The sequence below is a fragment of the Anas acuta genome, chromosome 26 (assembly GCF_963932015.1).
Source record: "Anas acuta chromosome 26, bAnaAcu1.1, whole genome shotgun sequence".
In the NCBI taxonomy this organism is placed as follows: domain Eukaryota; kingdom Metazoa; phylum Chordata; class Aves; order Anseriformes; family Anatidae; genus Anas; species Anas acuta.
The window spans coordinates 6,172,709-6,198,208 of NC_089004.1; the positions used below are offsets into that span (position 1 = coordinate 6,172,709).

A 25,500-nucleotide genomic window follows, 5' to 3' on the forward strand; every position below is an offset into this window, starting at 1 on the left:
CCGCGCGCAGACTCCTGGCTCGGGCGTTCGGCTCTGCGCGCGTGCGGGCTGCGCTTCCCTCCCTCCCTCCCCTTCTCCTCGGCGCGTCCCCTCTCCGCCACCATTTTGTGTCGCGACTCCGGCTGCCTGCCGTCGCCTTTAACCCGCCTCGCTCCGCGCGTGCGAGCCGAAACGACGGCCCCATGGCGGAGAGCCAGCCAGCGGCCGGACAGGGCGAGCCTGTGGCCCCGGGTGGGCCCGGAGGCCCCAGCTCGGAGCCGGAGACCCGGCGGCTGAGCGAGCTGCGCGTGATCGACCTGCGGGCAGAGCTCCGGCGCCGCAACTTGGACAGCGGCGGCAACAAGAGCGTCCTGACCGAGCGCCTCAGGAAGGTGAGCGGGCGCTGCGCGCGGGCCGCCTGAGGGCGAGACGCAGCCGGCGCCTGCGCGGCCCCGGCCCTCCCGGCACCGCTGAGGAAAATGGCGCCAAGCGGCTGCGGCCGGGTCCCGGGCGCGCTTCGGGGCTGCGCCCGACGCGAGCGTTCGGCACGGGACGAGCGTCCCGGAGAGTCGTGGCCGCTGCTGGCAGCGAGGGGGTGAGTGGCGTTGGCGACTCTGCTGCGAGCCCTGCTCCAGGCCCTAGACCCTACCGGAGCACCGTGCGGGCTGCTGCTCTCGGCTCAGGTGTTTCTAGTGCCGTGCAGCGCTGGGCTGTCTGCCGGCCGTTGAGCTCCTGCAGTTACAGGTCTGTGCACTGGGCCTTTTGCAGCGTATTGATTTTTTTCTGAGTAGCGGCATCCTAATCAGAATCCTTGGGATGCAAGTTGCACGTTGGCATCTTTCACAGGATGCTGTCTCTAGGATCCAGGGCTCTTACTGTGTCATGACACCCTGGTGCTTGCGTACCTGTGCATTGTTGCGAATTCCGTACCACTGACTACCACAACCTAGTTGATCGGATATTGCTTTACTTCCCAAGCTTCTGCTCTGTGTTTAACCAGCACGTTACAACTTTGTGTGTGCTAAATGCTTTGAAGCTGGTGTCTCTTTATTATCCAAGTTCCTTCTGTCTGATTCTAAGTGTTAAATTCTTTTTTTTTTTTTTCCTGTTGGTTGGTGTTCAGTGTATAAAATCAGCCGAGAAACAAGAATAGATTTTTTATATCTGTTTTGATATCTATCCTTATTTTTTTTTCCTTAATAGGCTATTGAGGAGGAAGGGGGGAATCCTGATGAAATTCCGGTAGTTTCAGAAACTGTCAACAAGAAAACTTCAAAAAGAAGCAGCAAAGGTACAAGGGGATTTAGAGAAGATATTCACCTGCCTCCCCACTGGGTTTTCTGTTAGATTTTATCCGTGAACCAGAATCTTGCTAATCTATTTTTAAGTCTGCTTTGCCTTTTGGAAAAACACACTGTATAATTTTGGTACTGTTGTGCACTGAATGTTTAGCAGTTGCAAGGCTGTAGCTAATAGTACTTGTCTGAGCCAGATTTGGATAAAGCCAGTCTTCTGGAAAAGCTGGAACACAGCTGAAGTTTCTGTTCCTTGGTTCTGACCTTTAATGCCATAATGCCTTATTTTAAAATAGATGATTATTTCTTTACGTGGCTGTACCTTTACTTTTGAGAAACAGTGTAAAGTTGTTTTTCTTCCCCCAAGGTAGAAATACAGAGCTTCTAGCAAATTCAAAATGACCTCTGTAGTTTGTTGTGCTTATGTTTCGTAGCTAGTAGCAGTCTTGTTTTTTCCCCTAGAAAACCAGATTTTAATTAGTATTGGAAGTTTTTTTTTTCAAGGCTTTCCATAGGGAAAGACATGTGTAGACATAATTTCTGGATGGTGAGAAATAGTCACATAATGCTTATTTTTCTATAAATAGTTTGCTATATTTTCTATAATTTAGTTACGTTAGCACAGTTTGAGCTTTTGTTGTAATCAAGTAATGTTGAAACTTGCTTTCATATTAGAGCTGAACAGAATAGTTATTTAAAATGAAAGGTTATAATTATTTAATTTTGGTTTATATAAAATGTAAATTTCTGAGATGAAGCTTAAACATTTTACTATTTTTTTACTCAGATTTTTGTTGATGCATCCAACGTTATATTTGCTTGCAAACTAAAATGGGTAATCATAACTGCAAAGATAATGTCATAATTGTCAGTCAGTTGTGGAAAAATAAGAAAAAGTAGATAACTAAGTTGAATGGAATGTGCATTCTGGTGGAAAAATGTAAGTTGAAGATGCATGTTTGTACCTTTTTATATTCTAATGATGTTGCTAGGACGTAGACCAGATGAAGAGGGGGTTGAAGACAATGGCCTGGAAGAGGATTCTGGAGATGGACAGGTATGTGAAGCTGTGTTGGAAGTGAAGCAATAATGGTGTTGTTTTCAAGTTACAATGACTATTATATATACTACTTTTCTTTTTACAGGAGGATATCGAAGCAAGTTTGGATAACTTGCAGGATATTGACATGATGGATATTAGTGTGTTAGATGAAGCTGAAATAGATAATGGCAATGCTGTAGATTGCAGAGAGGATTGCAGTGCTGATAATGTTCTTGACTCGCTGTCTGACAGTAGAGAAAATGCTGATGCAGAAACGAAAGAACTTCCAGATCAGTCTACAGCATATGCTGTACGTAACGTGGAGGCATCCCCGCAATTTTCTGAAATTAAAGAAGAATCAAGAGAAATACCAGTAGCGATGGTATGCATCTCTTATGTGTGTGGAGTCATTTTTTTTTTTTAAATAGTATAACCAGCTAGAATGTAGCTGAAGCGATTTGGGTCTATACTGGTTCTCATAATCATTGCTTTTTCTTCTTTTACATATATGTGGAAATACCATTCTTGATTTTAAATGCTTAGATGTTGTTTGTGTGCGTTGTATTACTGTACAGATTAATAATGCTTTGAAGTCAGTACTTCACTTTATACTTACAATCACATTTTCATATCTTTATGTAGGAGGATATGTGAGACAAATAAGGCTGCAGCATTTGTTTCACTTAAGCTAAACAGCAGCATAGATATATTCTGGATATATTTTTTTTTGATTAGGATATGGTTTTAGGTTACTTAGGTTTTGAAAGTATTTTTGTATTGGCTTTCTATGTTTGTTACACTGCTTTTATGAAGTTGCTCGTAGGGGCAAGAAGATAAACTTTTTCCTCAAAGTCAAGTGTTTACCTTCTGAAACATACAACAAAAGGCTCAAAGAAAGTTATTTGTATCCAGTCTGATAGGGAAGTGTAATTCTTTGTTGTGTGTGCACATTGTTTCATCAGTCTAGACTATAAAATTCCAAAATGGGTATTTTTTTCCCTCTTAAATCTTCAAGCTGCAGAAGTAAACAACCCTCTATCTCCGGTCATTTACCCTTTCCCTCACGCAAGCCAAGGGAGAATAATGAAAAAGGGTTTTTTTCAGTTTCAAAAGTGCCAGAGTTTAGGTCAACTCCTGCAGTCTTCTCTTCTTTTCTCAGTAAAAAATATGGTTATCTAGTCACATAGACTTCTTGGCTCTATGTTCTTGCTGTGAATAAGAGAGAAAAATAAATATTGCTGCAAGAATCAAAGACCTTAAAAGATTTTGAGGCAGCCAACATATCTCAGGGGTAATGGGAAAGCTTATTCATATGGTGGGGATGGGTAAGATGTGTGGGAGTCACCAGTCAGGTTTTTAACCTCTTTGGTTGTTTTGCATGCTGAGAGATTTGCTTGACAGTTGTCAGAGGAAATAATTTCTAATATTTGATTTCTCATTCAGATTTTGTTTGGAATACTCTTCTTTTATAGCTAATGACATGCTTTCTGTTTTTCAAGGTAGAGGCTGAAGATGTTGGAAACAGTTTCAATGCTGCTTCATCTGATTTAACTGTAATAAAGGTAAATTGTGTACGTAAATGTACAGCTTCCAGTCTTGTTATCCATTGTATAAATGATCTTGATACCTTACATACTCTTGTAACGAAAGTTAAATATAATATATCCTGTTTTGGCAATAAAGCTGAAACTGATCTGTTCTGAAATACGGGCCTCATTTCGAGATCATTCATGGCTGAGTAAGAACATTGTAGCTTCAAGTGAGGCTGGTGGTTCTTTCAATACCATTTTCAGAAGGCAGACTTTGTAAAGTACACCCTAGAGAAGGATAAGACAAAGATAAAATATGGTCTATGTCACTTACATGTGGTAATTTATATACCCATATTAACGTGAGTAGGGTTGTAAAAGGATTACTGTGTTGTATGTTTAAAAAAACAAATGTTATCAGTGTTGTAGTTGCTTGAAACTGACCTCCAGTTTGTGGTGTCTGAATTTGAGAAATACTGAAATATTAATGTTTCATAAAGCATGAAAATCTTAAAAAAAGTAATGTTAAACCATCTTGTGAGAAATTCATTTAAAATTCAATAATTTCAAAGTAGAAATACTATAGATCATAGTAATGCTTTCCTCCAAGGTGTAGGGAGTAAGCAGTAACATCTTGACTTTTTTTTTTGAATACTGATATTTTTCTACCTCTGCTGCTTTTCTCCCCAGGAAACTGAAGAGTTACCTTTGGAGCCAGGTACTGTGGTGTTTTTCCTATTTTTTTTATAGGTGTATTGTGTTGGGGGGGGAGGGTGCAGGGCTTTGAAACAGTTCCATTTTTCATTTAATTCTTTTTGTATTCCTGTTTATTTTTTAATGCATTACCATAGTGTACCTTATATTATGGTGGACAATCCAGGTCATGCACGATCATAGAGATTGGAAACCCAGTCATATCACCAGATCTGTGGAGACCTACTTTTTGAAAACTTGTATTTAATGGGAGGAAATAGTTGTATAGAGCTCTCAACTACAACGGATTTAAAGAATGAGCCTTAAAGATGCAAAGGTTCTGAGTATAAAACAGATCTTGTGATATCACACTGTATTACAGTTCTGTGAATATAAATAAAGGAATGCAGGTAATATAAAACTTTGGTACAGAACATAAATTCTGGTGACTGAACTTCAGAAGAAGGAATAGAGTGTCGTCATGGGAATTTTCTACAGATCATACTCACATTCTGGGACTGCGAACACACTCATGCACCATCAGAAGATGCCCAATTTTCGTGTTGGACTGTCTGCTAAAAGAATTTCACAGAAATTCGGAAATTGAACTCTCAGTGCATTGATATATTCAGTTAAGCATCTTGGACTTTGGAAGCTAACTAGAGAAGAAACAGAGCTGAACGATTTCATGAAGAAAACCAAGGATCCAGCCAGAAGGTTTTTGTTAAATCTGTGGGGACGTTTTTCTTCCCTGTTAACATTTTAGGGCTGATAAGGTAGTTTGTCAGACTGCAGTTAGCATAGCACTTTTAACACTGTGTACACTAGGGTTTTCCAATCTCTGTGTAGCTTAGAAGTTCTCTTGGTGTTAGTGTGGCAGCCATGCCAGTTCCACATTTGTGATTGCTGTATTTCCCTGGTGATTAAATCTTGTGCCATTCTATTCCTGTTAAATCCGTAGAAAATGAGAAAATACTCGACATTTTGGGGGAAACTTGTAAATCTGAACTACTTAACGAAGAAACTTCCGAAGTGGAGCAGCCACATGCACAGGAAGCAAGTAACGTGGTGCCAGGCAAGAGGCTAGCAGAAGAAGAGGATGTTCTTGCTGCCGCTCAGTTGGAGGAAGATGCTTTAGATTTGGACAGCAAATCGGCACAAGCTATGTCAAGGAAGGAGGCAAAGCGTTTAGTTGTAGCAAAAGGGGAGAGAAGTGAACAGACAATAGAGGAAGAGAAACTGGACTCTGAATCTTTAGTATTAGAGACCCTAAGCGATCAGAGTAGCAAACGATTCCAAGGCCTGGAAGTCTCTAGTGGGGAAACAGCGGAAAAAGGCGCAGGTCCTGAAGGCAAAGATAGCAAAGAAGATGCCAAGAAAACAGAAGACAAAGCTAATTCTGAGGAATCCCCTGCTACTAGAGAGTCCTCAACCAGTGAGGGCGGTGATCAGAAAAAGAGGTTTGTTTTTTCTCCGTTATAGACCAGATGCTATCTTTTTTCATTGGTCGTTAAGTGATGCGAATAAGCTGTTTCCTTCAATTGGCCACCAAGACTCATGAAATTGTAGCCTATTCCTAAAGAATCTGTTTTATTTCTCCTTGTGCAGACTTTTTTAAACGCAGGGGGTTTGATTTCTTTCCTTCCTCAACCTTCAAAGGTTGTTTTCTTAAATTATTTTAATTTCAGTCATCTGCAAAACAGAATTAATTGTCTGTTTAAGTATACGAGTCCCATATTTTTTCTTGTTTTTCAAAAAATTTGAATGGTATCTTGTATTTCAGAAATAATTCACTGGTAGGTATCAAATTCTAGTGTGCAATCTAGAATTTTATTTATGCTTTTGCTTGGTTGAATAACGGGATGTTTTGTCTTTAGCCCTGTTGAGGAGGACAGAGATACAAAGATAATCTCAAGAGATGAAAAAGGTATGTTTTTTTGTTTTTTGTTTTTTTTTTTTTTTTAAAAAGTACGTGTGACTTATTTTTTTTTTTGTCAAATCTAACCATTTCTTTCAAGTCAGTTTTTGTAAGTGGATGGATGAAAGAGTGAATGGAGCAATTGTAATGATCAATTTTAAATACTTCGACTTGCTTTTTTTTGTGATTTTTGGTTTCCTTTTAGTGTGTAAGTGTGCACATATCTTTACTGTAGTTTTTGTACTGGAGTCTCCCACTAGGTTTCTGAAATGGTGGTAGGTACTGACAAGACTGGTATTTGTCAGAAAATGTCAAAGATATGTAATCGCTATACTCTGTATGGTGTTTCTGGTGAACTGTGAATTTCAGTCCCTAACTGACAAAGTAGAAAAAGTTCTGTTGTGAATTAATGTTTAATACTTTGTAGTTCTCACCAAAGTGATGGAAATGTAGGGGGCAACGTGTAGATGAAAACTCATTAAAACTGTTGAAATGCACGTCAGGTGTGGAGGTCAACAGTTAGTTTTTGAAGGGTGCAATGTGTTAGGTGATTTTAAGATTGCTTGGGAGAGGTAGAGTTAAAATTGTGCTTAAAGAAGGTTCATGAAGAGAAAAAGTGGAGTTTAAAGAGCAGTTGCTTTTTCACTGTTGCATTCCTGTGTAAATGTGTTTTTTCTTATTCAATGTTTGGCTTTTTTTTTTCTTTTTTAAATTAGGTCGTGCAGGTAGTGGTTCTGGCAGAAATTTGTGGGTTAGTGGACTTTCTTCATCTACTAGAGCTACAGACTTGAAGAATCTTTTCAGCAAGTATGGAAAGGTATGTAGTGGATATGCAAACTAACAAATTGTTTAATCGGTGTTTAGTTTATAGTTTTTCAGACCTTGTGTGCAATAATCTTTAACCTTTTTAGCTGTGTTCATGTTGCTGTTGACTTAGGTGTAACGCTGTTAGCATTACATTTAGAATAAATATAAAGAAGAAATTCTTTGTGGTGTGGGAGGTAAAGCACTGGAACAGGCTGCCCAGGGAAATTGTGGATGCCCCATCCTTGGAATTGTTCAAGGCCAAACTGGATGGTGCTTTGAGAATCCTGGTTTAGTAGGAAGTGTCCCTGCCCCTGGAGTGGTGGGAGTGGAACTAGATGATCTTACAGGACCATTCCAACGTAGACGATCCTGTGATTCTGATATTTCTGTCAAGTGTTCCTTAGTGAAGCACTTCTAGAACATCATGGACATGATACAGATCATGGACAGTATACAGGTCAGGCGAAAATGTGAAGTAAGCTTAACAGTGTTGTTGTCTTAGAACACAAATGGAATATTGTGTGCCAAGAATGTTTCCTCTCTGTTAAAAGTGGATAGGTACTATACTATTACCAATACATGGAGCTGCTCAAATGATAAGGTAAAATTTATTTTGTGATGGAGCTGCAAATGTAGAACACGTGTATATATATGTGTGTGTGTATATATATGTGTGTGTATCTATCTATATATTTTTTTTTCCCCTGTAGGTGGTTGGTGCAAAAGTAGTAACAAATGCTCGCAGTCCTGGTGCACGCTGCTATGGCTTTGTTACAATGTCAACATCTGAAGAAGCCACCAAGTGTATCAGTCATCTCCATAGAACAGAGCTGCATGGAAAAATGATTTCTGTGGAAAAGGTAAATGGTAGCTATTGTGTGATAGTATAATGAAAATAAAAGTGTGTAAGTTTAGTGCCTGTCTTCTATTAAAAATATTTCTGGCTAAAATTCTAGGCAAAAAATGAACCAGCTGGGAAAAAGCCTGCAGACAAAAAGGAAGGCGAAGCAAGGAAGGAAAAAGACAGGCACCATTCAGCAGATTGCAAATCTGAGAAGTAAAGTGTTCTTTATATTTTCCTGTTTAAAACTTGTTTGAAATGCAGCCATGTGACAGAAGGGAACAGTAATTGTAATAAGTCTTGATTTGCTTCATGCTGCATCTGAAATAGTAATAATACTGGGAAATCTGGAATTGCTCTTCTTTAGCAATAAGCACATCTTGATTGGCCCTCTGTTCAGAAATACAAAGCTTTTCAGGTTTTATTATCAAAATTTGTCAGTTACATGAGGAGATGGTTTATTTTTACATTAACCAGTATTTTTTATCAGAACTGTTAGTCCCATAATCTGATTCTGACTTGGCCTGTTCTTTTAACTGACAAATCTTTCTAGTAACTTGTCTGTATTTTTGATGGACTGTTTCTAGTAAGCAATGTTTCAATATTTGTTTTTCAAGTGCTTTGGCTTTTTTTGAAAGAGGCATCTTGCTTTACTACACATTATTTTCTCATAAAACTATAAGAGACTTGGTAAAATAAATGCCTTGGCAGACTGCTTTGTATCAGGTGCTAAAGGTATCTGTTCCACTGTTTCAAAAAAAAAAAAAAAAAAAGGGGGGGGGAATCAACCTATACCTGGGTGGGCCCTCTTCTCCCTGTTCTAAGTGTGAATGTTACTTATAGGCAGAACAGGAGGCCTTTACTTCTGGCACTCAAATGCCAAATACTCAGACCATCTGTAGTTTCTTCTAGACAGCTTTAGCGTAATATTGTTTGCTAGTCTTAAACATACGTACAAGTATGCATTGACATACTGCAAATGCTCACCAGCATGGAAAACACTGGACTATGTTTTTGAGTGTTTTTTCTTTTACGTGATTGACTTGATCAGTAAGAATGGTTATGTAGCACTTGTTAGAATTTCTATTAAAGCAAAGTTTGTCTGTAGGTCTGTAGGTATTAAAAAGGAGGAGAAGACTGACAAAAAAGATGATGCTAAGAAATCAGAAAAAGACGGAAAAGATGAAGGAAAAGAGAAAGATGATCAGAAAGCTGGGTCCTCTGATCGATCACGGGCAAGCAAATCAGGTAATTCTGGTGGTTCTTCAGAAATACATTCAAAGATACTTGTTTTATTTTTAAAGAAAAGAAGTTGATAAAAGCTTCATCACAGTTGCTTATACTGTATTTCACATACAAAAAAGTTTCCTTAATTGGCTAACAAGTATTAAAACATTGAGAACTGTGGCTGGTCAGAAAACTTCCAACTTCTGCATGATTCATAATTTAGTAAAAAGAATGAAATGGACTTTGCAATACTTTGTTTTCCTGATTGACAAAAAAGACATGCCAGAAAATACCTTAGAACTTTTTTTTTTTATTCCAACTTTGAATGCTAGTAGCTTAGCAACACAGTTTTCGTTAGTGGGCCTTAAAAGATGCATATCGTAATCTGTGAATTTTATGGAACCGTCACTGGGTTTAGAGCTGATGCAGTGTCCGCTCCCCTAGCTCCCGAAAGCATGTATTTTGCAGACCTAAGAACAAACTTAAATTTGCTTTCTTCTAACTGCCATCCCAGGTAGAAAGTGCTACTTAAAAGTTTACTGCCCACACCCCCAACTTAGCAAAACGTCAGTAAGTTATTTAAATCATAAATATGTTATTCCATAGGACATTCAAGAACCTCAGTAAAATAACTCTTTACTACTTCATATCATAATGGTTTTAAACTATTGCACGAGTTCTTAATGTCTTGAGTATTATTTATTCCTTGGGCATATTTTTGTTTTCTAGCAAGTCGAGGAACTGAAAGGACTGTGGTAATGGATAAATCCAAAGGAGAGCCAGTTATCAGTGTGAAAACTTCTGCATCAAAAGAGAGGGTAAGTACAGCTTTCAGAGAAGTATTTTTATAATAATAAGTGTAAACCAACGTTATATGCAAATAATTGAAGTTTTTTTTTTGCCTTGCGTATTGGGAACAGCTATCTTTTAATTGCATTTTACAAAATGTTAAGATGATGGTGTGAAAGTAAATACTTGAATCTCACCACTTTATAGTCAGTTGCTGCTGTTGTAGTTGAGGTAGTAGAAATGTAATTTGTAAGTGAAGTTAATATATTTCAGCCAGTATGGTGACCAGTGACCTTTAAAGTGGTATATTATTTCTCACCAGTGCAAGTCAGATCTTGTGCCTCTAATATCTCTATATATTTAAACTCTTTAGAGGTTCTAGCCAAATTCTGGGTGCTTCTCCCTGACTTTTCTGTGGAATTTCAATATTATTTACCTTTGGGAAGGTGTGAGAGCCTGTTTTGTTCAAGTGTGAGAGCCTGTTTTGTTCACGTTGGCATAAGGTGGGTGTTTTGCATAGGAAATGTAGCTACAAGGGCTCTAAAAGTGTTTGGCTAATGCACTGTTTTGATTTAACTCAGAGTACGAAAAGCCAGGATCGTAAATCTGAGAGCAAAGAGAAACAAGATATTTTATCGTTTGATAAAATCAAAGAACAGCGAGAACGTGAACGTCAGAGACAGAGAGAGAGAGAAATCAGAGAAACAGAGAGGCGACGGTGAGTTTTTCACTTCTCTAAACTTTGGATGGCATTTACTTGTACCTCTCTTAACCATGTTTTTTGAACAGGCTTCAACATAAGTTGTGTGCAGGACCTTCCACATTTGTATATCAGATGAATTTGATATTAAATTATTGCTAGAACAGATGCAATGCCAAATTATGAAGGTTTTTATTACTGAAACCGGTTGTCTCTAAGTCTGTGCATCTAAGGAGACTCTAGATGAATAACAGCTCTGTAGGTACTTTCAGGTCTGTTACTCTACTCAGTTGGAAGTGAATTTTCATATAGGGGTGTTTTCCCTGAAAGTTTGTAACTACTTTCTAAATACTTCCTCAGTTCTGCATTAGGACATGCTTATGAAAACTTTTTCCATCTAGCTTAGAGTAGCTACTGTGTTACTTATGCAGAATCCTTATACTTACTACTTTTTTTTTTTTTTTTCTAACCTATATGGACGAATTTTTTGTTTAGGTGGCTGTGATTTAGTTGAGTATACACCATTTGTGTTTAAGCAGCTAGTGGGAAGAATATAACTTTTTTTTTTTTTTTTTAAAAAAAAAAAAGGCAAACAAATAAAAACACCCAAAACAAGTAATAAAGCCTAGACTCAAGATAATTGACTGAAAACAAAATATCTGCTCTTTTAATTAGAGAGAGAGAGAGGCGAGAACGAGAACAACGGCTTCAAGCCATTCATGAACGGGATGAAAGACAGAGGCTCCAGAGAGAGCGGGAAAGACTTGAATTTCAACGACAGCGTCTTGACAGGGAACGCTTGGAGAGGGAGAGATTGGAGAGAGAAAGAATGCACATAGAGCAGGAAAGAAGGAGAGAACAGGAACGAATCCAGCGAGAGAGGGAAGAGCTGCGACGTCAGCAGGAACAGCTACGCTATGAACAAGAACGGCGATCTGCAATGAGAAGGCCATATGATCCTGATGGCAGGTAATAGCAACTAGGAAGAGATCCTGAAGTTTTTGGCCACATCCATTTACAGATACATAGGCTTTAGAATACTCTAATTTGAAAATACTTTTGCTGTAACTGTCATTGGGGTTTACAACTGAAAGCTTTCTATTTTGTTGCTGTTAACAGATCGATATTGATCTTTAGAAAAAGTAAATGTCGTACTTAAGTACCTGGTAAGCACAACGTTATTATAGCAGATTTGAAAGAATTGGGAACTATTTTTCAAAGACGAGTGACTGAGAATAGAAATCCTTCACTTAAATGGGTATAGAATGTGATGGAACAGTCTCAGGTTGTGCCAAGAGAGGCTTAGATGAGACATTAGGAAAAATTTCTTCATGGAGGGGGGTGGTCAGGCATTGGAACAGGTTGCCAGGGAAGTAAGTGGTGGAGTCCCCATCCCTGGAGGTATTTTAAGAGGCATGTAGACGTAACACTAAGGGACATGGCTTAGTTATGGGACTTGGTAGTTCAGGTGGATAACTAGACTTGATGATTTTGAAGGTCTTTTCCAGCTTGGGTTATTCTGTGTTTCTAAACTCTAAAACAGGGATGCCAGCAGGAAAAGGTACTTCTTAGACTCCTCTCATGTCCAGCTGTGCTGAGGTTACACTTTTTGTATGGTGTTCATGCAACTAGCTTCCTTTCTGAAACTGAAATGTGATGGCAGTTTAACAGTTCAGAGTTTTTAATTATAAATCAAAAATAAGTTTTTGAATAATTTAATTGAATGAGGTTTGATCTCAAGATCTTGTTCAAGAGAGCAAGAAAGGAAGACTGCTTTGAGACTTCTTTTGTGTATTTTCTTTCAGGCGAGATGATCCTTACTGGCCAGAGGCAAAGCGAATGGCAATGGACGATAGGTACCACTCTGAATTTGGTCGTCAGGACCGCTTCCATGACTTTGACCACAGGGATCGTGGCCGATACCAAGATCATTCTTTGGACAGGTCAGTAAGGAGGTGGCTCTTCTTTCCATGCCTTTATGGAAGTTAGGTGTCTTTTCCTGGCTTACTAATGGCTTGAACAGTGATAAAAACAAATGAGCCTTTTGCATTTCTTGTGTCTAAGTTTATACATGCTTGCAATTCTGTCTCCCTCACTTAATATATATCAAAAAAGGTTGCTTAAATACTAGAAGCTAATTTCTGTTGTAGTCTGCAGTGGTGCTGAGGGAGATCCTGTAACTTCTATCAAGGTGGATGGAAATCTGATTTGTGAATTCATTAGCCAAAGATTTAGCAGTTTCCTTTGCTTTAAAACTTTCCCTACTTTCATCTTCACAGCCTAGCTTACACTGACTTTACTTCCACAGACTACAAAAATGCTTTCTGCATAGTGCTGTTGACACTTCTGGTTTATTCTCAAAGGAGCTTTGGCAAGAACTGTTCCACTTTGCTTTTGCTTGTAACTCATTTCTGATGCTGGTTGGTTCGCGCTATATTATTCCTTGGTTCAAGGCCTGGCACAGTGTTCTTCCCTCAGGTTCCTGACTGTGTCTCAGTGACAACTTGCTTACTAATATTACTGTAAGCATTACTTTGATGTCTCTGTATGCTAGGTTGTTGAAACAAAAAATCATTTAAATATCTTACAGCCAAACAAGTATCGGTGTTCTCAGTTTCAAAGCCTAACAAAGATAAATTTCCACATGCTACTTCATACAAACACCAGAACTATGATTGCTATGTTGATTTGACTGAAATTTCTCTTATTTTCTTCAAGAAGAGAAGGTTCGCGAGGGATACCAGATCGAGATGGGCAGGTGGGTCATACCCAAACAATCACTTCAGTTTAAAAAACAAAGTAATCCCAAAGCAGAAGAAGCACAATGTGCGTGATACCCATTTCTTAAATGGAATTGCCACTAGAATTAAACAGTATGTGTTCAGTCAGTAACTGACTTAATCTAGTAATGTGCTAACATAAGTCACTAGGGCATTTAGCCATAGTTGAGGAAAAAATCCTGAGTGATTAGAGCTGCAGTATGGTGTTTCTTCAGACCAGAATATGATATGTGGTGATAGAAGTTCTCTGTTTAACAGTCGTAGGTGACTGCAGTATGTAAAGAGGTAAATGCTGTAGTAATGTGTCCATAGTTGGCAAGGATTCCCTTCTCTGATGTGTATCTAAACAATATGTAGAAAACAAGTGATGCCATGATGCGACAAGAAGACTATAAAAAGGACAAGTGTGAACATTGGTATCACAGAGGTATACTAAAACTTTCCTTCCTTCCTCTCTTCAGAAATGAGGCAGGCATTCTAGTAAAGGGAAAAGAAAACGTGTAGCCAGAATGTAAGCCTCAAAAAACAAAACAACAGAGAGCACCAGCACAACCAAATATAAAGCTTTCACCTACCAACAATTGGAGTAGAATATGTGCTGTGAAACGAAATTAGTGCCTCAGGTGAACTGTACCTAGTAGCAACTATGGAAACAGTGAAGCATGAGACAGCTATTTTTATTTTCTGGCACATAAAACTGCAACCTCTGAGAAGCTGAAATTTTGATACCATAAATGAAACCTGTATCAATTCTTAGCAGAACTCTGTACCATTTGCTTTCCAGCATTACCCAGATGAACGCCATGGAGGGCCAGACCGTCATTCGCGGGACTCCCGGGATAGTTGGGGTGGCTATGGGTCTGACAGAAGAATGAATGAAGGGAGAGGGATACCTCCACAAACCCGGTTAGTGCGTAAGAAATAAGGGAAGCAATTTACTGAATCTTAATTCTAATTCTCAGTAAACCTTTGAAGGGGGTGACAGTGGAAGCAGTTTCCCAAGCGTGAATACTTTCTCCAGGTAGTTTCTTCAAATATCTATTCTCGTCTGAATAAGCAAGGAATTTAGTGAGTGAAGAGGTACTGTTCAGGTAGCTCAGTTGGTAACTGGTTCTCTTGTAAATTTCCTTCTCTACAGATAAGATTGAGTCCTATGCTAGATGGTCCAATAGTGCCCACAAAAGTTGCATTTGTGACTAACACGTTTTAAGGAAATTGATTTTCTTTCCTGCAGTAGTGGGGGACTGAGACTGTTCTTAGTGGTCTTCAAATCAGTGAGTCGTCAAGCTAGGTGTATTTCAGATGCATAACGTTCAGTTCTACATAAATACACCAGATAGAGGAATAGTGGCTGATGAATTGCTCCCTGTGTAAGTGCTTTAGTATATTGTGATGCTAAGTATGTTTGTAGATTGGAAAAAGATGGGCTTTGTGTGGAGGATGTTGTTCAGCAAGTTTCTCATTGTTTGAATTTGAACAGTTCTTACTGCAATGATTGGGTGGATATAGATACAGCTTGACTAATGCCTTAATACACTCTTTTATGGGATATGGTATTTGGCCTTACCCTATGCTGTTAAATTGATAAGGGACACACCTAGAAGACTTTCTTTTATTTTTTTAAGAGATGGACGTGACTGGGGAGATCATGGTCGAAAGTTAGAGGGGCATCAAGATCGTTCATGGCAGGGAAATGTGGATGGAGGAATGATGGGACGGGATCATGAGAGATGGCAAGGTACACTTGCTGCTTACCAGTGTGATTGTGGTTTTTCTATGAATTACTGCTTCTGAACTTCTAGTGGTAGTTAAAATTCCTACAGAGCTTTAACAACATTGGCAAGAAAGCAAATACAATTCTGGAAACAAAATGTTGCTTTTTTAATAGGAAAACATGAATACCTCCTCCCCCCCCCCCCTTTTTTTTTTAATTAGGTGGTGATAGAAGCATGCCTGGTCAGTCAGGACCAGGCCATGTGATGAATCGAGGAGGGATACCAGGGTAAGAAGCTGTGTTTGGACTGCTTATGAATGTTTCACAGTAGCTGACATCTGAATAAAACACTAAATTTCTGTGTCAAAAATATAAAATAATACTTTCAGATTCTACCCAAGTATGGATTTGCAAGTAGAAAAAAAAAACAACAAGCAAATGCTTTTTCTCAGATTTGTAGTAGTATTTAGTTGTGTCCAATTTTGAATTTGCCTGTTCTTGTTTTAGGCGTGGAGGCTTCACACAAGGTGGAAACCAGAGCCAGATGATGCAGAGTGGTGGAATACAAGGAGGTTTTGCAGGCCAGGAGAGAACAAACAGACTGACTGAAAGCCGTTTTACCCGCCGCTACTGAAAGCACTATAAATAATATATATTTATATATATATATATATAAATATATATATTTTTTTAATACAAGATGACAATGGTGGTGAATTCTATTGAGCAGGGTCACCTTGAATTTGTGATTACAAAAAACAAGATTGCTGCCATATTGTAGCCAAATATATCAGCTGTTTATTTTGTTGTTGTGAACGTGTTCTTGGACAAGTATTAGTTAAAGTTTCTTTTAGTGAAACATTCCATTTTTCAAAAACAATAAAACCAGATTATGGCTAACAATTCCATCTTCCTGTAGTCTTCCTTGGTGGCGCACAGGATGAGGTGCTGTGCAGTCAGCTACTTCTGGGGAAATGGTGAGCAGCGGTGGGGGGAGAGTGTTGTCTGTAGGTCGGGAGAGGCAGCGGGGGCGATATGGAGGGAGAATGCTGCTACCAGAGTGCAGGGGGCTTCAAGGTGCTTGGGAACCAAGTGTGCGGGGTTTTGTTTCGGGGGGGACACATTTGTGGGGTGCACCGGGGGGGGGGGGGGGGGGGGGGGACCAAAATGAGGGGGAACCAAGTGTGCGGGGTTTTGTTTCCGGGGGGACACATTTGTGGGATGCACCGGGGGGGGGGAAACCAAGTTTGCGGGGTTTTGTTTCCGGCGGGACAAATTTGTGGGGCGCACCGGGGGGGGGGGGAACCAAAATGAGGGGGGAACCAAGTGTGCGGGGTTTTGTTTCCGGGGGGACCCATTTGTGGGGCGCATCGGGGGGGGAACCAAAATGAGGGGGGAACCAAGTTTGCGGGGTTTTGTTTCCGGGGGGATGCATTTGCGGGGCGCACCGGGGGGGGTCCATAGGGTTAGGCTTAGGGTTAGGGTTAGATCCGTTAGGGTTGGGGGTTTAGGGTTGGGGGTTAGGGGGTTGAGGGATTAGGGGGTTTGGGGGTTGGGGTTGGGTACTTGGGGGGTTAGGGTTAGAGTGTTAGGGTTAGATTTGTTAGGGTTGGGGGGTCGGGGGTTAGGGTTGGGGGTTTAGGGTTGGGGGTTAGGGTTAGGGGGTTTGGGGGTTGGGGTTGGGTACTTGGGGGGTTAGGATGTGGGTTTAGGGTTAGAGGATTAGGGTTAGGGTTAGATCTGTTAGGGTTGGGGGGTTAAGGTTAGATCCCTTAGGGTCGGGGGTTAGGGTTGGGGGGTTAGGGTTAGAGGGTTAGGGTTAGATCGGTTGGGGGGTCGGGGGTTAGGGTTGGGGGGTTAGGGGGTTGGGGGGGTTAGGGTTAGAGGGTTAGGGTTAGGCTTAGATCCGTTAGGGTTGGGGGGTTAGGGGGTTGGGGGGGTTAGGGTTAGAGGGTTAGGATTAGGGTTAGATCCGTTAGGGTTAGGGGGTTAGGGTTGGGGGTTTAGGTTTGGGGGTTAGGGGGTTAGGGTTAGGGGGTTTGCGGGTTGGGGTTGGGTACTTGGGGAGTTAGGATGTGGGTTTAGGGTTAGAGGATTAGGGTTAGGGTTAGATCTGTTAGGGTTGGGGGGTTAGGGTTTGATCCGTTAGGGTTAGGGGGTTAGGGTTGGGGTTTGGGGGTTAGGGTTGGGGGTTTAGGGTTGGGGGTTAGGGGGTTGGGGGATTAGGGGGTTTGGGGGTTGGGGTTGGGTACTTGGGGGGTTAGGGTTAGAGTGTTAGGGTTAGATCTGTTAGGGTTGGGGGGTCGGGGGGTTAGGGTTGGGGGTTTAGGGTTGGGGGTTAGGGTTAGGGGGTTTGGGGGTTGGGGTTGGGTACTTGGGGGTTAGGATGTGGGTTTAGGGTTAGAGGATTAGGGTTAGGGTTAGATCTGTTAGGGTTGGGGGGTTAAGGTTAGATCCCTTAGGGTCGGGGGTTAGGGTTGGGGGGTTAGGGTTAGAGGGTTAGGGTTAGGGTTAGATCGGTTGGGGGGTCGGGGGTTAGGGTTGGGGGGTTAGGGGGTTGGGGGGGTTAGGGTTAGAGGGTTAGGGTTAGGCTTAGATCCGTTAGGGTTGGGGGGTTAGGGGGTTGGGGGGGTTAGGGTTAGAGGGTTAGGATTAGGGTTAGATCCGTTAGGGTTAGGGGGTTAGGGTTGGGGGTTTAGGTTTGGGGGTTAGGGGGTTAGGGTTAGGGGGTTTGCGGGTTGGGGTTGGGTACTTGGGGAGTTAGGATGTGGGTTTAGGGTTAGAGGATTAGGGTTAGGGTTAGATCTGTTAGGGTTGGGGGGTTAGGGTTTGATCCGTTAGGGTTAGGGGGTTAGGGTTGGGGTTTGGGGGTTAGGGTTGGGGGTTTAGGGTTGGGGGTTAGGGGGTTGGGGGATTAGGGGGTTTGGGGGTTGGGGTTGGGTACTTGGGGGGTTAGGGTTAGAGTGTTAGGGTTAGATCTGTTAGGGTTGGGGGGTCGGGGTTTAGGGTTGGGGGTTTAGGGTTGGGGGTTAGGGGGTTGGGGGGTTAGGGTTAGGGGGTTTGGGGGTTGGGGTTGGGTACTTGGGGGGTTAGGTGTTGGGGGGTTAGGGTTAGAGGATTAGGGTTAGGGTTAGATGTATTAGGGTTGGGGGGTTAGGGTTAGATCCGTTAGGGTTAGGGGGTTAGGGTTGGGGGGTTAGGGGGTTGGGGGGTTAGAGGGTTAGGGTTAGGGTTAGATCCGTTAGGGTTAGGGGGTTATGGTTGGGGAGTCGGGGGTTAGGGTTGGGGGGTTAGGGTTAGGCTTAGATCTGTTAGGGTTAGGGGGTTAGGGGGTTTGGGCGTTAGGGTTAGAGGATTAGGGTTAGATCCGTTAGGGTTAGCGGGTTAGGGGGTTGGGGGGGTTAGGGTTAGAGGGTTAGGGTTAGGCTTAGATCCGTTAGGGTTAGGGGGTTAGGGGGTTTGGGCGTTAGGGTTAGAGGATTAGGGTTAGATCCGTTAGGGTTAGGGGGTTAGGGTTGGGGGTTTAGGGTGTGGGGTTAGGGGGTTGGGGGGTTAGGGTTAGGGGGTTTGGGGGTTGGGGTTGGGTACTTGGGGGGTTAGGATGGGGGGTTAGGGTTAGAGGATTAGGGTTAGGGTTAGATCTGTTAGGGTTGGGGGGTTAGGGTTAGATCCGTTAGGGTTAGGGGGTTAGGGTTGGGGGGTCGGGGGTTAGGGTTGGGGGGTTAGGGTTAGAGGGTTAGGGTTAGGGTTAGATCGGTTGGGGGGTCGGGGGTTAGGGTTGGGGGGTTAGGGGGTTGGGGGGTTAGGGTTAGAGGGTTAGGGTTAGGGTTAGATCCGTTAGGGTTAGGGGGTTATGGTTGGGGGGTCGGGGGTTAGCGTTGGGGGGTTAGGGTTAGGGGGTTTGGGGGTTGGGGTTGGGTACTTGTGGCCCGCGGGGCGCCCGGTGGCCCTACCGGCGTCACCAGCGGCCACCTTGGGGTCAACGGCGGCGGTTTTGGGGTCAACGGCAGCGGTTTTGGGGTTTCGGTCTGGGGGGTGCTGACATGCCCCTCCCCGCACCCCCCCAGGCATCCTGGCCCTGCAGCTGCCCCCGGGGGGGCTCGACGCCGAGTCCTACAGGTGAGAACCAGTCCCCTCCGCCCCCTAAATGCGCCCCCAACCCCCAAAATGCCCCCAGACCCCCCCCAAATTGACCCCCCCCCAATTTATTCCCCCCCCTCCAGCGCTTGCCTCCACCAGGCCGTGATGCAGCATCGGGTGCGGAAGGCGCTGGCAGAGTGCGAGCGGCTGCTGCGGGCACGGGTAGGACGGGGGGGGAGACAAAATGGGGGGGGGGCACGAAGGGGGGGTGGGGTCCATGGGGCTAGGGGGGACCCCAAGGATGGGGCGGGGGGGGGGGAACGAAAATGAGGGGGGAACCAAGTGTGCGGGGTGCTGTTTCCGGGGGGACCCATTTGTGGGGCGCACCGGGGGGGGGAACCAAAATGAGGGGCGAACCAAGTGTGCGGGGTGCTGTTTCCGGGGGGACACATTTGTGCGGCGCACCGGGGGGGGGAACCAAAATGAGGGGGGAACCAAGTGTGCGTGGTGCTGTTTCCAGGGGGACACATTTGTGGGGCGCACCGGGGGGGGGAACCAAAATGAGGGGGAACCAAGTGTGCGGGGTTTTGTTTCCGGGGGGACCCATTTGTGGGGCGCACCGGGGGGGGGAACCAAAATGAGGGGGGAACCAAGTGTGCGGGGTTTTGTTTCCGGGGGGACCCATTTGTGGGGCGCACCGGGGGGGGACCAAAATGAGGGGGGAACCAAGTGTGCGGGGTTTTGTTTCCGGGGGGACCCATTTGTGGGGCGCACCGGGGGGAACCAAAATGAGGGGGGAACCAAGTGTGCGGGGTTTTGTTTCCGGGGGGACCCATTTGTGGGGCGCACCGGGGGGGGGAACCAAAATGAGTTGGGGGGGGAACCAAAATGAGAATGGGGGTCCATGGGGTTAGGGTTAGGGTTAGATCCGTTAGGGTTAGGGGGTTATGGTTGGGGAGTCGGGGGTTAGGGTTGGGGGGTTAGTGGGTTGGGGGGTTAGGGTTAGAGGGTTAGGGTTAGGGTTAGATCCGTTAGGGTTAGGGGGTTATGGTTGGGGAGTCGGGGGTTAGGGTTGGGGGGTTAGGGTTAGGCTTAGATCTGTTAGGGTTAGGGGGTTAGGGGGTTTGGGCGTTAGGGTTAGAGGATTAGGGTTAGATCCGTTAGGGTTAGCGGGTTAGGGGGTTGGGGGGGTTAGGGTTAGAGGGTTAGGGTTAGGCTTAGATCCGTTAGGGTTAGGGGGTTAGGGGGTTTGGGCGTTAGGGTTAGAGGATTAGGGGTAGATTCGTTAGGGTTAGGGGGTTAGGGTTGGGGGTTTAGGGTGTGGGGTTAGGGGGTTGGGGGGTTAGGGTTAGGGGGTTTGGGGGTTGGGGTTGGGTACTTGGGGGGTTAGGATGGGGGGTTAGGGTTAGAGGATTAGGGTTAGGGTTAGATCTGTTAGGGTTGGGGGGTTAGGGTTAGATCCGTTAGGGTTAGGGGGTTAGGGTTGGGGGGTTAGGGTTAGAGGGTTAGGGTTAGGGTTAGATCGGTTGGGGGGTCGGGGGTTAGGGTTGAGGGGTTAGGGGGTTGGGGGGTTAGGGTTAGAGGGTTAGGGTTAGGGTTAGATCCGTTAGGGTTAGGGGGTTATGGTTGGGGGGTCGGGGGTTAGGGTTGGGGGGTTAGGGTTAGGGGGTTTGGGGGTTGGGGTTGGGTACTTGTGGCCCGCGGGGCGCCTGGTGGCCCTACCGGCGTCACCAGCGGCCACCTTGGGGTCAACGGCGGCGGTTTTGGGGTCAACGGCAGCGGTTTTGGGGTTTCGGTCTGGGGGGTGCTGACATGCCCCTCCCCGCGCCCCCCCATGCATCCTGGCCCTGCAGCTGCCCCCGGGGGGGCTCGACGCCGAGTCCTACAGGTGAGAACCAGTCCCCTCCGCCCCCTAAATGCGCCCCCAACCCCCAAAATGCCCCCAGACCCCCCCCAAATTGACCCCCCCCAATTTATTCCCCCCCCTCCAGCGCTTGCTTCCACCTGGCCGAGATGCAGCATCAGGTGCGGAAGGCGCTGGCAGAGTGCGAGCGGCTGCTGCGGGCACGGGTAGGACGGGGGGGGAGACAAAATGGGGGGGGGGGCACGAAGGGGGGGGGGGGTCCATGGGGCTAGGGGGGACCCCAAGGATGGGGCGGGGGGGGGGGAACCAAAATGAGGCGGGAACCAAGTGTGCGGGGTGCTGTTTCCGGGGGGACTCATTTGTGGGGCGCACCGGGGGGGGGGAACCAAAATGAGGGGGGAACCAAGTGTGCGGGGTTTTGTTTCCGGGGGGACCCATTTGTGGGGCGCACCGGGGGGGAACCAAAATGAGGGGGGAACCAAGTGTGCGGGGTTTTGTTTCCGGGGGGACCCATTTGTGGGGCGCACCGGGGGGGAACCAAAATGAGGGGGGAACCAAGTGTGCGGGGTTGTGTTTCCTGGGGGATGCATTTGTGGGGCGCACCGGGGGGGAACCAAAATGAGGGGGGAACCAAGTGTGCGGGGTTTTGTTTCCGGGGGGACCCATTTGTGGGGCGCACCGGGGGGGAACCAAAATGAGGGGGGAACCAAGTGTGCGGGGTTTTGTTTCCGGGGGGACCCATTTGTGGGGCGCACCGGGGGGGGGAACCAAAATGAGTTGGGGGGGGAACCAAAATGAGAATGGGGGTCCATGGGGTTAGGGTTAGGGTTAGGGTTAGATCCGTTAGGGTTAGGGGGTTAGGGTTGGGGTTTGGGGGTTAGGGTTGGGGGTTTAGGGTTGGGGGTTAGGGGGTTGGGGGATTAGGGGGTTTGGGGGTTGGGGTTGGGTACTTGGGGGGTTAGGGTTAGAGTGTTAGGGTTAGATCTGTTAGGGTTGGGGGTCGGGGTTTAGGGTTGGGGGTTTAGGGTTGGGGGTTAGGGGGTTGGGGGGTTTTTGTTAGGGGGTTTGGGGGTTGGGGTTGGGTACTTGGGGGGTTAGGTGTTGGGGGGTTAGGGTTAGAGGATTAGGGTTAGGGTTAGATCTATTAGGGTTGGGGGGTTAGGGTTAGATCCGTTAGGGTTAGGGGGTTAGGGTTGGGGGGTTAGGGGGTTGGGGGGTTAGGGTTAGAGGGTTAGGGTTAGATCGGTTGGGGGGTCGGGGGTTAGGGTTGGGGGTTAGGGGGTTGGGGAGTTAGGGTTAGAGGGTTAGGGTTAGGGTTAGATCCGTTAGGGTTAGGGGGTTATGGTTGGGGAGTCGGGGGTTAGGGTTGGGGGGTTAGGGTTAGGCTTAGATCTGTTAGGGTTAGGGGGTTAGGGGGTTTGGGCGTTTGGGCGCCACCTGCTGGTGGAAAAGGAATACTGCGGGCGGCCGAGGGGAGCTCATGCCCGGTGACGCCCGAGGGCGCCCCTCTGCCGCCACCTGCTGGTGGAAAAGGGGTACTGCGGGCGGCCGAGGGGAGGTCATGGCCGGTGACGCCCGAGGGCGCCCCTCTGCCGCCACCTGCTGGTGGAAAAGGGGTACTGCGGGCGGCCGAGGGGAGCTCATGCCCGGTGACGCCCGAGGGCGGCCCTCTGCCGCCACCTGCTGGTGGAAAAGGGGTACTGCGGGCGGCCGAGGGGAGCTCATGCCCGGTGACGCCCGAGGGCGCCCCTCTGCCGCCACCTGCTGGTGGAAAAGGGGTACTGCGGGCGGCCGAGAGGAGCTCATGCCCGGTGCCGCCCGAGGGCGGCCCTCTGCCGCCACCTGCTGGTGGAAAAGGGGTACTGCAGGCGGCCGAGGGGAGCTCATGCCCGGTGACGCCCGAGGGCGCCCCTCTGCCGCCACCTGCTGGTGGAAAAGGGGTACTGCGGGCGGCCGAGGGGAGCTCATGCCCGGTGACGCCCGAGGGCGCCCCTCTGCCGCCACCTGCTGGTGGAAAAGGGGTACTGCGGGCGGCCGAGGGGATCTCATGCCCGGTGACGCCCGAGGGCGCCCCTCTGCCGCCACCTGCTGGTGGAAAAGGGGTACTGCGGGCGGCCGAGGGGAGCTCATGCCCGGTGACGCACGAGGGCGCCCCTCTGCCGCCACCTGCTAATGGAAAAGGGGTACTGCGGGCGGCCGAGGGGAGCTCATGCCCGGTGCCGCCCGAGGGCGCCCCTCTGCCGCCACCTGCTGGTGGAAAAGGGGTACTGCAGGCGGCCGAGGGGAGCTCATGCCCGGTGCCGCCCGAGGGCGCCCCTCTGCCGCCACCTGCTGGTGGAAAAGGGGTACCGCAGGCGGCCGAGGGGAGCTCATGCCCGGTGCTAACATGTCCCCCCCGCACCCCCCAGGGCATCCTGGCCCTGCAGCTGCCCCCGGGGGGGCTCGACGCCGAGTTCTACAGGTGAGAACCAGTCCCCTCCGCCCCCTAAATGCGCCCCCAGACCATCCCCCAATTTATTCCCCCCCCCCAGCGCCTGCCTCCACCTGGCCGAGATGCAGCGTCGGGTGCGGGAGGCGCTGGCGGAGCGCGAGCGGCTGCTGCGGGCACGGGTAGGACAGGGGGTGGGGCACCAAGGGGGGGGGGTCCATGGGGCTTGGGGGGACCCCAAGGGGGGGGGAACCAAAATGAGGGGGGAACCAAGTGTGCGGGGTGCGGGTTCTGGGGGGACACACTTGCCAGGCGCACCGGGGGGGGGGGAACCAAAGTGAGGGGGGAACCAAGTGTGCGGGGTTCGGGTTCCGGGGGGACACATTTGCGGGGCGCACCGGGGGGGGAACCAAAATGAGGGGGGAACCAAGTGTGCGGGGTTCGTGTTCCGGGGGGACAAATTTGCGGGGCGCACCGGGGGGAACTAAAATGAGGGGGGAACCAAGTGTGCGGGGTGCGGTTGCCGGGGGGACGCCATTAGGGTTAGGGTTGGGGTTGGAGTTGGGGTTCGGGTTAGGTTAGGGCTAGGGTTAGGCCGCCCCCTGCTGGTGGAAAAGGGGTACTGCAGGCGGCCGGGGGGAGCTCATGCCCGGTGACGCCCGAGGGCGCCCCTCTGCCGCCACCTGCTGGTGGAAAACGAGTACTGCAGGCGGCCGAGGGGAGCTCATGGCCGGTGACGCCCGAGGGCGCCCCTCTGCCGCCACCTGCTGGTGGAAAAGGAATACTGCGGGCGGCCGAGGGGAGCTCATGCCCGGTGACGCCCGAGGGCGCCCCTCTGCCGCCACCTGCTGGTGGAAAAGGGGTCCTGCAGGCGGCCGAGGGGAGAGCTCATGCCCGGTGACGCCCGAGGGCACCCCTCTGCCGCCACCTGCTGGTGGAAAAGGGGTACTGCAGGCGGCCGAGGGGAGCTCATGCCCGGTGACGCCCGAGGGCGCCCCTCTGCCGCCACCAGCTGGTGGAAAAGGGGTACTGCAGGCGGCCGAGGGGAGCTCATGCCCGGTGCCGCCCGAGGGCGCCCCTCTGCCGTCACCTGCTGGCGGAAAACGAGTACTGCAGGCGGCCGAGGGGAGCTCCTGCCCGGTGACGCCCGAGGGCGGCCCTCTGCCGCCACCTGCTGGTGGAAAAGGGGTACTGCAGGCGGCCGAGGGGAGCTCATGCCCGGTGACGCCCGAGGGCGCCCCTCTGCCGCCACCTGCTGGTGGAAAACGAGTACTGCGGGCGGCCGAGGGGAGCTCATGCCCGGTGACGCCCGAGGGCGCCCCTCTGCCGCCACCTGCTGGTGGAAAAGGGGTACTGCAGGCGGCCGAGGGGAGCTCATGCCCGGTGACGCCCGAGGGCGCCCCTCTGCCGCCACCTGATGGTGGAAAAGGGGTACTGCAGGCGGCCGAGGGGAACTCATGCCCGGTGACGCCCAAGGGCGCCCCTCTGCCGCCACCTGCTGGTGGAAAAGGGGTACCGCAGGCGGCCGAGGGGAGCTCATGCCCGGTGACGCCCGAGGGCGCCCCTCTGCCGCCACCTGCTGGTGGAAAAGGGGTACTGCAGGCGGCCGAGGGGAGCTCATGCCCGGTGACGCCCGAGGGCGCCCCTCTGCCGCCACCTGCTGGTGGAAAAGGGGTACTGCAGGCGGCCGAGGGGAGCTCATGCCCGGTGACGCCCGAGGGCGCCCCTCTGCCGCCACCTGCTGGTGGAAAACGAGTACTGCGGGCGGCCGAGGGGAGCTCATGCCCGGTGACGCCCGAGGGCGCCCCTCTGCC

The 25,500-nt window shown here is 47.9% G+C and overlaps 1 protein-coding gene across 7 annotated transcripts; it reads left to right on the plus strand.

Annotated features, from left to right (window-relative positions):
- Positions 1-43: 43 nt before the first annotated feature.
- LOC137845015 (scaffold attachment factor B1-like) lies at positions 44-16,217 on the plus strand. Of its 7 annotated transcripts, none has more exons than XM_068661803.1 (21): positions 44-371; positions 1,183-1,270; positions 2,267-2,331; positions 2,420-2,698; positions 3,816-3,878; positions 4,536-4,563; positions 5,500-5,998; positions 6,416-6,465; positions 7,173-7,273; positions 7,974-8,123; positions 8,220-8,320; positions 9,213-9,352; positions 10,061-10,149; positions 10,702-10,838; positions 11,496-11,789; positions 12,626-12,763; positions 13,542-13,578; positions 14,385-14,506; positions 15,226-15,338; positions 15,536-15,602; positions 15,822-16,217. In XM_068661803.1, the coding sequence occupies exons 1-21, from the start codon at positions 183-185 to the stop codon at positions 15,946-15,948; spliced, it is 2,877 nt and encodes a 958-aa protein (XP_068517904.1). In that variant the 5' UTR covers positions 44-182; the 3' UTR covers positions 15,949-16,217. The 7 variants fall into 7 exon arrangements, 6 of the variants coding, with proteins under 6 accessions (XP_068517904.1, XP_068517903.1, XP_068517905.1 ...); XM_068661802.1 differs by having other exon boundaries at positions 45-371; positions 13,539-13,578; XM_068661806.1 differs by lacking the exon at positions 44-371 and adding an exon at positions 378-574 and having other exon boundaries at positions 13,539-13,578.
- Positions 16,218-25,500: the final 9,283 nt, after the last annotated feature.